The 13,375-nt window shown below is 28.6% G+C and overlaps 1 protein-coding gene across 17 annotated transcripts in view; it reads left to right on the plus strand.

Annotated features, from left to right (window-relative positions):
• LOC107071577 (EGF like, fibronectin type III and laminin G domains protein pikachurin) overlaps positions 1–13,375 on the plus strand; it is a 60,883-nt gene that overhangs the window by 34,137 nt on the left and 13,371 nt on the right. For all 17 annotated transcript variants that reach the window (XM_089171842.1, XM_089171855.1, XM_089171848.1 and 14 more), the window contains 5 exons: positions 611–1,007; positions 4,832–5,033; positions 6,794–6,938; positions 11,476–11,662; positions 12,324–12,463. In XM_089171842.1, the coding sequence (XP_089027968.1) occupies positions 611–1,007; positions 4,832–5,033; positions 6,794–6,938; positions 11,476–11,662; positions 12,324–12,463 (1,071 nt within the window). The remainder of the gene's footprint in view (positions 1–610; positions 1,008–4,831; positions 5,034–6,793; positions 6,939–11,475; positions 11,663–12,323; positions 12,464–13,375) is intronic.

The following is a 13,375-nucleotide window of genomic DNA, read 5'->3' on the forward strand; positions in this document are numbered from 1 at the left end:
TCCGTCTTGTCATTCTGAGTTAGATTTTTGGTTCCTTTTTTTTCTCGTTCCTTTTCTTTACTTCTCTATCCCCTTTCTCTAATGGCAGGAAAAAAAAATGTGTGTTTGTGTGTACATGTGTGGATGGGTGTTTTCTGATCGAGTCATCGTTTCTTTCTCGTGCGGCCATCGATGTCTCCTCCTTGGAAGTAACAATATTTTCTGTACAACACTTGTTAAACTCCATACTCAATTCTTTTCTTTTTAACCTGTTAACCCCCACCCCATCCCACCACCATTTTAAATAAAATAAAATAAAATAACAAATTATATAATAATAAATTATGTATATATATGTTAATCTATTTTCTTTGGCTTTGGGTGCATATATATGAGTAGGGATTACAGGGCGCATATATGCGCTTGACAAATTTTTTCCCTTCACTTTTCTTGGTTCGAAATTTGTCTTTTCTTTTCTTCCTTTCATAATAATTAGTTATAAACTTCTTATATACATATATCTATATGTTTAATCATGTTTTATATTAAAAATATATGTATATCTAAAAGTGAAGTTAATTATTAAATAAAAATTAATAAAAAATCTGTTTCTTTTTTTTTTTTTTTACAGATACAAAGTTCGACGGGAAAGTCAGGAACGAGATCATGGTTTATAAAAGATGAAAATAATAATATTAATAATAATAATAATAATAATAATAGTAGTAGTAGTAGTAGTAGTAGTACTATAGCAAGTACTGAAGCAAGTTGCACATTGGATTGTGGACCCGGGAATTGTTTAATCGAAGCATCCCTCGATGAAGATGTTCACGTTCTACGAGTTACTGAGAGAAATGGCAGTAGCAGTAGCAGCAGCAGCAGTAGCAGTAGCAGTAACAAGGAGGATGGATCGATGACTATGGATCTCGAGGGCAACAACGTAGCTCTTAGGCAACAGAAGGAACCTAACTCCTTCAGGCAAAGGTGTCAATGCCCTCTTGGTAGAGGTGCCGATCGATGTCAGCTTGGTAAACTATGTTCTTTTATTCTTCTTATTCTTTACTGCTTGCTTGCTTGCTTGCTTGCTTACTTGCTTACTTGCTTCATTCTTTCCCTTCTTATTTTTTTTTTTGTAACTTTCTTTATACAGGGTGGGATTACAAATCTTATTAATTAAGAATAGTTTTGTAATTAGTGTAATTTGTGTTTGTATTTTATTTTATTATTTCATGATTGTTTTTGAGAATATTATTTTATTGGTAAAGTGTAGTATAATTATTTTTTTATTATTCTGATTGTTTCTTATTTTTGCCTTTTTTTTTTTTATATATATAGGGTGGAATTAAAAATCTTACTAGTTAACAGTAGTTTTATTATTGGTTGGTGTTTCCATTTTATTTTATTTTATTTTATTTTATTTTATTTAATTGGTGAACTATGATTCTTTCTTATTTATTCTACCCCTTGCTTCTTATTTTTACTTTTTTTTTATATAGGGTGGGATTAAAAATCTTACTAGTGAACAGTAGTTTTATTATTGGTTGGTGTTTCCATTTTATTTTATTTTATTTTATTTTATTTTATTTAATTGGTGAACTATGATTCTTTCTTATTTATTCTACCCCTTGCTTCTTATTTTTACTTTTTTTTTATATAGGGTGGAATTAAAAATCTTACTAGTGAACAGTAGTTTTATTATTGGTTGGTGTTTCCATTTTATTTTATTTTATTTTATTTTATTTAATTGGTAAACTATGATTCCTTGTTATAATATATTCTACCTCTTACTTCGTATTTTTACTTTTTTTTTTTTATATAGGGTGGGAATATAAGTTTCTATTTGTTTAATTTATAATTCTTTTCATGTACTTTTCACTTTTAATACAATTTATTTATTTTATTTTAGTTTACTTTGTTTTATGAAGATTATTGTTATGAATATTATTTTATTGGTTCACTATGATTCTTTCTTATTATTCTTCTTTATTCTTGTTTCTTACTTCTACTTTTTTTCTACAGGGTGAGACAAATGTCTACCTCGTGATCAATAGATTCTACATTTTTTAAATTCATTTTTTAAGTTTTCTGTTCAATAAAGTTGCCTTATTAATTTTATTTTATTTTTTCCAACACTTTTTTTCCTAGACTTCATATTTTTTCTTATTAAATTCGTAGTTTTATGATACGAAAAGAATTAGGGTTGTAAAAGAAACAAAATCTCGAATAAAAGTAGTTTATTTTTGAATTGAAGTAAGTAATTTACTTTAGCTCGTATTTTTTTTCTTTTCTTCTTTTATCGAATGATGGATAATCAATGTGCATATTTAAAAAAAAAAAAAAACTAAGAAAGAACAATAAGCTTAAAAAAATATCTCCGGTCTAGTTTTCTTCCAACTTTTCTTACTAACTTTTCATAAATTATTATACACACAAAAACACACAAACACCCGCACACACACATTTATATGTACACGTAAGTTTTTTTGGTCTCTTATTATTTTCATAATTTATATTTTTTTTTCCCCTATGTGTATGTTTCCCTTAAAATCAGAGAAAGAGAAAAAGAAAAAGAGAAAGGGAAAAAGAAATAGAAAAGAAAAGTAAAGAAAATGTTTTGCCATCATTTGCTTGAAATAACGTAGACTACGAGGAGCTACAGTTTAATATAAACCTGTAATCTCGGGTTGAGACATCGTAACGTTGAAAAGTAGAAAACTACAAAAGTTCAAAAAAAAAAAAAAAAAAAAAAGTAGAAAAGAAGAAAAAAAAAACTTTAAAACCCACAAAAATGAAAAGAAAGAAATAGTAGTAGTAGTAGTAGTAATAGTAGTAATAGTAGTAGTATAAGTTGGCGTTAAGTCAAGACTTTTTGACATTTTACATTCAACAGCTGTGCAATCTGCAAACTCGATCTGCACAACTGTGGTTTTCACGTGAATACAATTTTCATCCTCAGCCTACAAAATTGAAGAAAAAAAAATATAAAAAAGAAAGAAAAAATTGATAAAATCTCCTATGTTAAAATGTTACTCTGATAATGAACACTATGACTATAAAAAAGGTTATGTCAAAAACAAAAAAAGCATTTAAAAAAACAGATAGTGAAACGTTCGCATATAAAAACAAAAAAACAAACATTTTATATGCATCAATCTAATATTATTTTTGAGATACCATTTCGTAATTTGTAAAAACAACAAATTAACGTCAGGTTGCGTCAGGGTAGTATCAGAGTATTTTCAGGGTATTGTCAGGGTATTGTAAGGGTATTGTCAGGGTATTGTCAGGGTTGCGTCAGGGTATTTTCAGGGTATTGTCAGGGTATTTTCAGGGTATTGTCAGGGTATTGTCAGGGTTGCGTCAAGGTATTGTCAGGGTTGCGTCAAGGTATTGTCAGGGTTGCGTCAAGGTATTGTCAGGGTATTGTCAGGGTTGCGTCAAGGTATTGTCAGGGTTGCATCAGGGTTGCGTCAAGGTATTTTCAGGGTATTTTCAGGGTATTTTTAGGGTATTTTCTGGGTATTGTCAGGGTATTCACAGTGTATTCTCAGTGTATTGTCAGGATTGCGTCAGAGTATTGTCAGGGTATATTCAGAGTAATTTCAGGGTTGCGTCAGGGTATTCTTAGTGTATTGTCAGGGTTGCGTCAGGGTATTTTCAGGGTATTTTCAGGGATTTTTATTGTATTGTCTGGGTATTGTCAGGGTAATTTCAGGATAATTTCAGGGTTGCGTCAGGGTTGCGTCAGGCTATTGTCAGTGTATTTTCAGGGTAATTTCAGGATATTTTCAGGGTATTGTAAATGTATATTCAGAGTATTGTCAATGTATTTTCAAGGTATTGTCAGTGTATTGTCAGGGTTGCGTCAGTGTTTCGTCAGGGTTGTGTCAGGTTATAATCCACTAAGAAAAGAAGAAAAAAATGAGACACATTTTTCTTTTTCTTCTACTACCCTTTTTATTCCCATTTAATTCTCATAATAAAGATAATTTCTTATATCTCGCTGAGTAAAAGAAATAAGAAGAAAAAAAACAATTTAAAGAAGAAGAAGAAGAAGAAGAAGTAATGCGAGAGAGAGAAAAAAAAGATTCAGAGAATAAAAGGAAAAAAAAAAAAGGAATTATTACGAGAAGAAGAGTAGAGAGAAAGAAAAAATTAGAGCCAACGTTACTATTCAACGAATAGGAAAACAGGCTTTCGTCCATTAAATGTGTGTTCGCCTTTTATAATAAAATAGAGCAACGGGGGTATCTCTTAGGTTAGTTTTTTTTTTTTTTTTTTTAGTTTTATATACGTCGTCTTTCATAAAAAAAAAAAAATAGAAAAAAAAAAAAGAAAAGTTTTTACAAGTACGAGAAGTGTGTTGTGTACGAATGTACACTACTACTACCCACTACCACCAAGTCTTTCATTTCAAAACGGTGCACGTTTCGTGTCCTGAGAAAACCTTTCTCCCTCTCTCTCTCTCTCTCTCTTCCTCTCATAAATAGAAAAGAGAGGGATGAAAAATAAGGGAAGGAAAGAAGAAGAAAAAGAAAAAAAAAAAGGTTACAAGTGTATACATAAAACATACTTTACGAGGAATATCTCTGTATAGATCTTACTTGCGGTTGAGATATTAAGTTTCAACTAAATATTAAGATTTTTAAAGAAAATAAATAAATAGAAAAAAATATAAAAAAAATAATACTATGTACTTCCTACTTCTAATTACTTCTGGTTATTTCTGGTTATTTTCAGCGGGTCAAATTATGAACGATTTGAAAAACAATTTGTTGATTTTAATTGAAAGTATTAACACCTAAGAGGAAGTGTGTATGTATGTTTTTTGTTGGTTTATTTTTTGTTGCAGAAGTCGAGGTGAGATCACCTAGGTTTACGGGGTCAGGTTGGTTAGCTTTTCCTGCATTAAGAGCGGCTTACAAGCACGTGCAATTAGAGTTAGAATTTCGTCCAGAAGCATGGGACGGTGTATTGCTACTTGCTGGTGAACGAGACGATCTTCAAGGGGATTTTATGGCACTCATTTTGCATCATGGTTTCATCGAATTCAGGTAATTATTTCTTTTAATTAATATTAATATTATTTTTAAAAAACTTTATTTATTAATTTTTATTTATTTATTTATATTAGTACGTACGAAAAATAGTAAAGTCCTTATTTCTTTTTATAGTATATTTTTTTTATTTATTTATTATTATTTATATAGTATTATTATATTGTTTATTGCACGTCTTTTTAAATTTCCTTTTCCACATTTTTAAAATTAATAATTAAATGAATTAATAAATATTAAATATTTTTTATTGCTTCAACACAAATCAAAAGAGTTATATAATTTCTTTATTTAAAACGGATTGTCAAAGAAACACGATTGATCAAAGAAAAAAATGAGTCAGGTGTTGAATAAAAAATAGAAAAAAAAATAAAATAAAATAAAAATAAAGACGCATATTATTCTATCAAAAGAAACTGAATAAAAAAGAACCTTAATTGTAAACTCAACACAAAGAATAAACAAGAAAAAGAGGATCGTTTACTAAAGAAGAAATATAATATAAGATCATTTGGTAGAGAATTTGCAAATATGCAAATATGCAAATATGATATACATACATACATATATATATATATATGTATATTGCAAAAACAAACGTGGCAACATACATATATCCATGCACCTTTGGAAAGACACGTAAATTGAACTTTAAGTTTCATTCCACGGTGTAGAAAGTTTGAAAACCGTGGCACGTCTTTCTCGTTCTCTGAGATTTCCCGGACGCGGAATATACAAACAGAAAACACACAACATACGCAAAACATGAAAATACCTACGTGCAACATTCGTCTCTAAGAAATATACATGCATATATATGTGTATGTGTGTATGTATGTATGACATTGAGAGGCACGCGAAAGAACGAAGAGGACCAGACGTGCTTTTGCTCACACGAGACCCTCTAATACGAGAACTTATGCATAGCTTTTCCACGAGAGAATTTGCGTGTTCCAAGTATATACATACACACATACATATATATATATAGTGCACCATATAAATATATGTATGAATACCAAAGAAAATATGAGAGTGGTTTAGATGGTTGACTCATTCAAGTTGACGTGTTAACTTAACACATATTCTAATAATAAATAAATAATAAATATGTGTATGTGTTTGTGTGTTGTATTACATACATATGTTTTGAAAATAAACACTCGGTAATGTTGTCATATATTATTATGGTTGCGTCAGGGTTGCGTCAAAAAATGGATTGTACCAGAGTAGTGTCAGGGTAGTATCAGAGAAATTACTGGTTAGTTTCAGGGTAATTACACGGTTGTTTCAGGGTAATTACACGGTAGTTTCAGGGTAATTTAAGGGTAATTTCAGGTTAGTTTCAGGGTAATTTCAGGTTAGTTTCAGGGTAATTACACGGTAGTTTCAGGGTGATTACTGGTTAGTTTCAGGGTAATTTCAGGTTAGTTTCAGGGTAATTTCAGGGTAATTTCGGGTTAGTTTCAGGGTAGTTTCGGATTAGTTTCAGGGTAATTTCAGGGTAATTTCGGGTTAGTTTCAGGGTAATTTCGGGTTAGTTTCAGGGTAATTACGGGTTAGTTTCAGGGTAATTACGGGTTAGTTTCAGGGTAATTACGGGTTAGTTCAGGGTAATTACGGGTTAGTTTCAGGGTAATTACACGGTAGTTTCAGGGTAATTTCAGGGTAGTATCAGGGTATTTTCAGGGTAGCTTCTTTTTTAGTCGTATTTTCTATCTACTTTCGGTCTGTTTTTCTGTTTCATCACCGTAAAGGTTTGATTGTGGAAGTGGTGCTGGTACAGTTAGAAGCACACAAACTGTAAAACTCAACGAGTGGAACACATTGAGCGTCTCTCGGCATCGTTGGGACGCCTGGATACAGCTGAATCAGGAAAAACGTGTGCAAGGAAGATCGGAGGTGAGTTTGCTACCTTTTTTTTTCCTTTTTTATTTTATCTCTCTTGAACTTATCTTGATATGTAATACGATACACTGGTAATTACTATATTAATTATTTCGTTTTAAATTGCTGGAAATTCAGTTTTTATTTTCTTTTTTTAAAAATATGATATTACGTTATTTTTGATCAATTTTATTTAAACATTTTTTATTTTTATTTATAATTTAATTAGGTATGGTTTAAATTTATTTATATTTTTATTAAAGGTATATAATATAGGTATATAATGTTTTAAATAATATATTAATTTCGTAATTAAATTACACATTGATATATTAATAAAAACATTACCAGACTTGACATTTAGTTAATTTATACTTTTTTAAATTGGACTGATATGCAAATCTTGAAATTTCTCGTAATAACACAAAATGTATTTGCATAACTTTTAAAATAATCCATTCATATATATAGATATATATATATATATATATGTATCCTGACCCCTCCTGCCCATCACTTTTTTCCTCCCTTTTATTTTTTTGTTCCATCATTTATGGTAACGTGTTTTACGAGACTACTCAATTTTTTATTCATTTTGACTTGAATGATTTATCATATTCGTCGTTTGAAAGTACACGTGTATAAAATTTACTTGGTTTATTTTAAATAGGTAGATAAATTACGTTAATTGGTAACAGGTGAATCAATAAACTCTGTTTGGCAGAAATTCGTCCAAATTCTTTTTTCGAAAATTTTCTATCTTTCTCTCTCTCTCTCTGTCTCTTTCTCTATTTATTATTTTTGTTAATTCGTCAAGGCCAATAAGCTCGTCAGTGCATTAACACACATTTGTTATTTTCGATTAATCTTTCCTTAATGAATTCAAGGATAAGATTTAAAATAAAAAAAGAAAAGGTAATTTCAGCAATGTTAAAAGAAAGAGAATGACAGAAAGAGAATTAAAGAAATATCTGACACGAATTCAAACGAGAATATTTTTCATTCGATAATGAACAATGATTTATATCAAACAAATTTATATTTGTTCATTTCTTTTTTTGTGTGTGTGAGTGTTTTTGTACATTTATTTAAACTTTTTCGAACACGGAGAACAAATTTATCGGTCCGATGTTCTAAATTCAATCACAAGTATAATACATTATTATTATTATTATAAGTACTTGATATATATAATATTTCTGATACAATTATTAGAAACAACTACAACAACAACAACAAAAAGAAATAAAATATCAAAGAAAGATTTGATTTTTAAATTGACGAATAAAATCGTGATAAAAATATCATTTGCTCAACAGAAAAAAAAATGAACAAAAATTCATATAAATAATATAATAAAACGCCTAACCACCTATACCTCCTATTTTTCCAACATCTACACATACACATAGACGTACAAGTGCACGTACATATACACAAGTGTAATAAAAGTATACGAAATATAAAAGATAAAAGATAAAAGATGTTGAAACAAAAATGCAATGCAAACTAAATGAAAGAAAGAGAAACACAAGACTATATATACATAAATAAAATATATGTATATATATGTACATATATATATATATATATATAAGTGGGATGAGATGAAACGTCTTGTTAATCGTCGAGTCGCGAAGTCTTTGAAAATCTCAGTGCTTTAAACGTTCCCAAAGAGAGTCCGACGTTGATTCATGAGTCGAGAAAAGCTAGCAACCAAGTACTAGAAGATGGTGGTAGGGGGTAGAGGATAGGGGACAGAAGGGGTAACTGGATAGGGGTTAGCAGTAGTTATGAACATTTTCCACTAACTTGGAAGTAAAATTTTCAATTGAGCCGCGTATTTTAAAGTCCCTTTCTCTTGAGTTCCTTTTTTTTGTTTTTTTTTTTTTTGTTTTATTCTCACCCCCTATTTCTGACGACATTAACGTCACCCTCAATCCTCAACCCGTTCTTCTCCTCCCCCCAGCCAGCTTTTACCATTTCTTTCGTTATTGGATTTTAATACAAACTCACAATGTGTTACATTTTTAAATACTATTTAAACACTTTGAAATATTCCTTTCTTTCTGTTTGAATTTCTTTTTTTTTTCTTTTTGGTTTCTCTCTCTCTCTCTCTCTCTCCCTCTCTTTCTGTACTTTTCAGCTTAATATAAATATAATTTTTTTTATATATCCATATATATATATATATACTTTTTATTTTTATTTTTAATTAATGCACTTTGACAAAAAAAATTCTCAAATAAAAAAAGGAATAAAAAAATAGAAAAAAAAAAATGAAAAAGGGAAAAAATTCCATCGAGCCAGTACAAGTGCATACACACACGTACACATACACACATAAACATACACATACATATACACATACATGTACACACCTCTATGAAATTTAATATTTATTCGTACGAGTAGTAATGAGAAAGACAGACTGAAAGAGTACGTGTGTGTATGGGTGTTTGAGAAAGAGAGTGAGAGAGAGAGAGAGAGAGAGAGAGAGAGCTGAATTGTACGATCGTTAATGACAGAATGCAGTGGAATGCTCTCGGATATTATAGAAATGTTGGTCCTTTATAATTCTCGGTTGGGTGCTTGCGTAATCATAATTCACAACGCTCATGACGTTACACACTCCAGACGGTGCACACTATTAATTCAATATGTTTGAGTACACGCATATGTAGGTATATATGTGTACGTATTAAATTACATATGCATATGCGTTAACATTTATACATGTCCTATTTAAAATATATCTCACACAAATATATATTTTTTTTTACATTATTTTATTATATTCAATATAAAAAAAAATAAAAAACATTTGTTATAGTTGTTGCTGTTGTTATTGTTGTTTTTGTTGTTGTTGTTGCTAATCAAAGTTTGAAAATGTTAACGAGGTTAATAGGTTAATTATTTTATTTAAAATATCTCTTTTTTCTTTTTTTTTCTTCTTTATTAAGATGGTTTATTTTAATTAACCCGTTTGAGTACTGGTGGAACGCATATATGCGTCTAATGAAAGTACTAGTAGGCGTGGTCTAAGAGTGCACATATGCACTTATATCAATTTTTTCTATTCTCCCTTGTATGCTGATTTGTTTTTTTTTTCCTTTTGTTTTGTTGAAATAACAAATTAAATAATCATTTATAATATACGGTGTTGATAAAGAGATCGAAACTTTGTTTAAAGTATCTTTTTTTTATAACATGATAAGTGTTTTACGTAAACACCCTGTATATATTTCAATTAAATAATAAACAAAATATTTAAAAAATATATTTTTATATTATTTATATATTATTAATTATTGTGATATTCTTAAACAATTATTTGAGTATCATCATTCATGATTTGATAAAAAAATAATACAGTATCGAATTATGTACAAAGTTACAGTTTTTTTTCTTTTTTCTTTATATACAGAATGATTCGATTCTATGAGTGTTTTACATGGGACACCCTGTATATATTTAAAACATTTTTTAAAAATTATTTTCATATTCATGGACAATTATTTGAGTATCATCATTTTGGATTCGATAAAGAATAATACAGTGTCAGAGTTATCTACAAAGTTATGGTTCTTTTTTCTTTTTTTTCTTTTTATACAGAATGATTCGATTCTATGAGTGTTTTACATGGGACACCCTGTATATATTTAAAACACATTTTTTAAAAATTATTTTCATATTCATGGACAATTATTTGAGTATCATCATTTTGGATTCGATAAAGAATAATACAGTGTCAGAGTTATCTACAAAGTTATGGTTCTTTTTTTTTATTTTGTTTTTTTATACAGAATGATTCTATTCTATTCGTTTACAGATTATTTTACTTGGATTTTGTTTGTTTCTTTTTTTTTTTTACGGAAACATGAATAGTTTCAACGATACATATATCCGCGTGGATTGATTCAAATTGAAAATCTCTTTCTGTATATGCGTACGTAACACCCACACCACTCTACATGAACGCATAAACACTACATACATACATACATACATACATACATACATACATACATACATACATGTCTATATATTCCTCTTTTTGTGTAGTGTATCGAGAAAATTTTGGGGAGAGGGAAAAAAGCATCAAGAATGAAATTCCGTTTGAAACGAAAATTCATTGCACTTCGTTAAAGTACGAGAGTAAAAATCCCCACTTGTTATTTATTCGATTACAAACAAAAAGAATAAAAAAAAAAAAAACCAGAAAAGAAAAACCAAAAAAAAAAAAAAATTCAAATCATAAAATAAGAAAAAAAAAGGTTCCAAATTAAATGCAAAAAATTATTAACAGAAAAAGTATAATAAAAAAAAAAGGTTTAAACAACATGATAGATTATATACGGTGTGAAAATAATTAAATAAGAAAAAATGAGAACGTTGATTTTAGGAATAGCATGAATAAAATGAATTTTGACCCAACACGAATATTTGGAATCATTTGATGATTCCTTCTTCCTGTTGGTTCGTTTATTACATCGATAATTAGCCGAAGGTGCTTGACGTCACGATCGTCCCCATCGTTTCCAAATTGCAGGGCTTATTTTCGAGGATTACATTCCGCGAGCCCTTATTCGTCGGTGGACCAGGAAACACGAGCGGTTTGGAGAGGTTACCAGTTAGAACAGGATTCAAGGGTTGCATCCGACATTTGGAAGCGAACGAGCACCGTTACCGTTTTCCCTTAGCACCCCAAGGGGATGCAGCTAATGGTTTCGACGTTGGTAAGGAAAATAAAATTTAAAACCAAAAAAAAAAAACGAGAAAAATAAAAAAAACAGAAAACAATCCCCAATTTAATTCGTACGACTTTTTCTTTTTCATTCTTAGTAATTTCATTTCATGAGTGTAGTGTTCTTTTTATTATCGTCGGTCAAACAAATGTTCAAATGTTACTTTGTAAATTGTTTATAATTAATTATATTTATATGGTTAATTGAAAAATGTACAATCGGAGTTAAAAATATTTGAAAATTTCATATTGTTTGATATTTAAAGTTTTATTGCATGGTAGGGCAATTTTTATTCTATTACCAAACAACAACAAAAAAAAGATAAAATTAAATATTAATAAATAATAATAAAAATCATTTAAATAACAAATAATAATATTAATAAATAAAATTAATGTTATAATTGTTACTTTGAATATCCATTGGGAATTAAAAATAAAAAAAATTAAGGAAAATTTGAGAAAAAGTAACTAGCTAGTAATAAATATAATAAAATCGCTATACTACATACTACACTACGTGTATATACATATATATATATATATATATATATATATATATATATATATATATATGTATCGTAGGGGATTTTAATTACGAAAAGCTGAAGGGACGTTTAATTAAATCACTCGAATTACTCGGCCCTTTTTAGAGGAATGCACGGCAGATAGATGCAGCAAAGTGCCATGCGCCCATGGTGGAAAATGTCTGACAACCGGTGGTGACACTGCAGTATGTCTCTGTCCTCTTGGGTATACCGGTGATCTCTGTGAAACCAGAGTCGACCTTCAGGTAAATACATATTGCATTATTGATAATTTACCTTCCATTAAATATACCTTTTTCTTTTCTTTTTATCTATGTGTGTGTGTGTATATATATATATGTCTTTCAAATGAAACTATCTCTAAATGCATAAAAGCTATTCAATTATTGTTCATCAAAATTTATTTCAATTTTATCTGTTCAGTCCCATTAATTCATTTATCTGTTCAGTCTCATTATTTCATTTACCTGTTCAGTTTCATTATTTCATTTACCTGTTCAGTTTCATAATTTCAGTTGGATCTGTTCAATTTCATAATTTCAGTTTGATCTGTTCAGTCTCATTATTTCATTTTGTATTTGTTCAGTTTATTCATTTATCTGTAATTTCGTTATCTGTTCATATTCAGTTATTTCATTTGTCTGTTCAATATATATTTTTTTTAAATATTTTTAATTATTTGTCAAGTTAATTTGACCTTACAAATGGTAACCCTGACGTAACACTGACGCAACCCATATAAGGATCGTATAATTACGAAAATGTTAATCAGTGGTTTAAATATTATTTCATTGAATGATTATAAAATATTAAATATTAAAATATACACTCAATTCGATATCTATCATTTATTTCACGTTCTATTATGTTTTTAATTAATAAAAAAATTTTTTAAATAATATAATACCTATATAATTAATATATAATAATTAAATATAATTAATAATATTATATCACATGATTATAAAATATTAAATATTAAAATATACACTCAATTCGATATCTATCATTTATTTCATGTTCTATTATGTTTTTAATTAATAAAAAAAATTTTTTAAATAATATAATACCTAAATAATTAATATATAATAATTATATATAATTAATAATATTATATTAAATACTTAAAAAATATTCAACACACACACATTGCAATA

The sequence above is a fragment of the Polistes dominula genome, unplaced genomic scaffold (genome assembly GCF_049000335.1).
Source record: "Polistes dominula isolate Pdom_NZ unplaced genomic scaffold, Pdom_raw_medaka contig_84, whole genome shotgun sequence".
Lineage (NCBI taxonomy): Eukaryota > Metazoa > Arthropoda > Insecta > Hymenoptera > Vespidae > Polistes > Polistes dominula.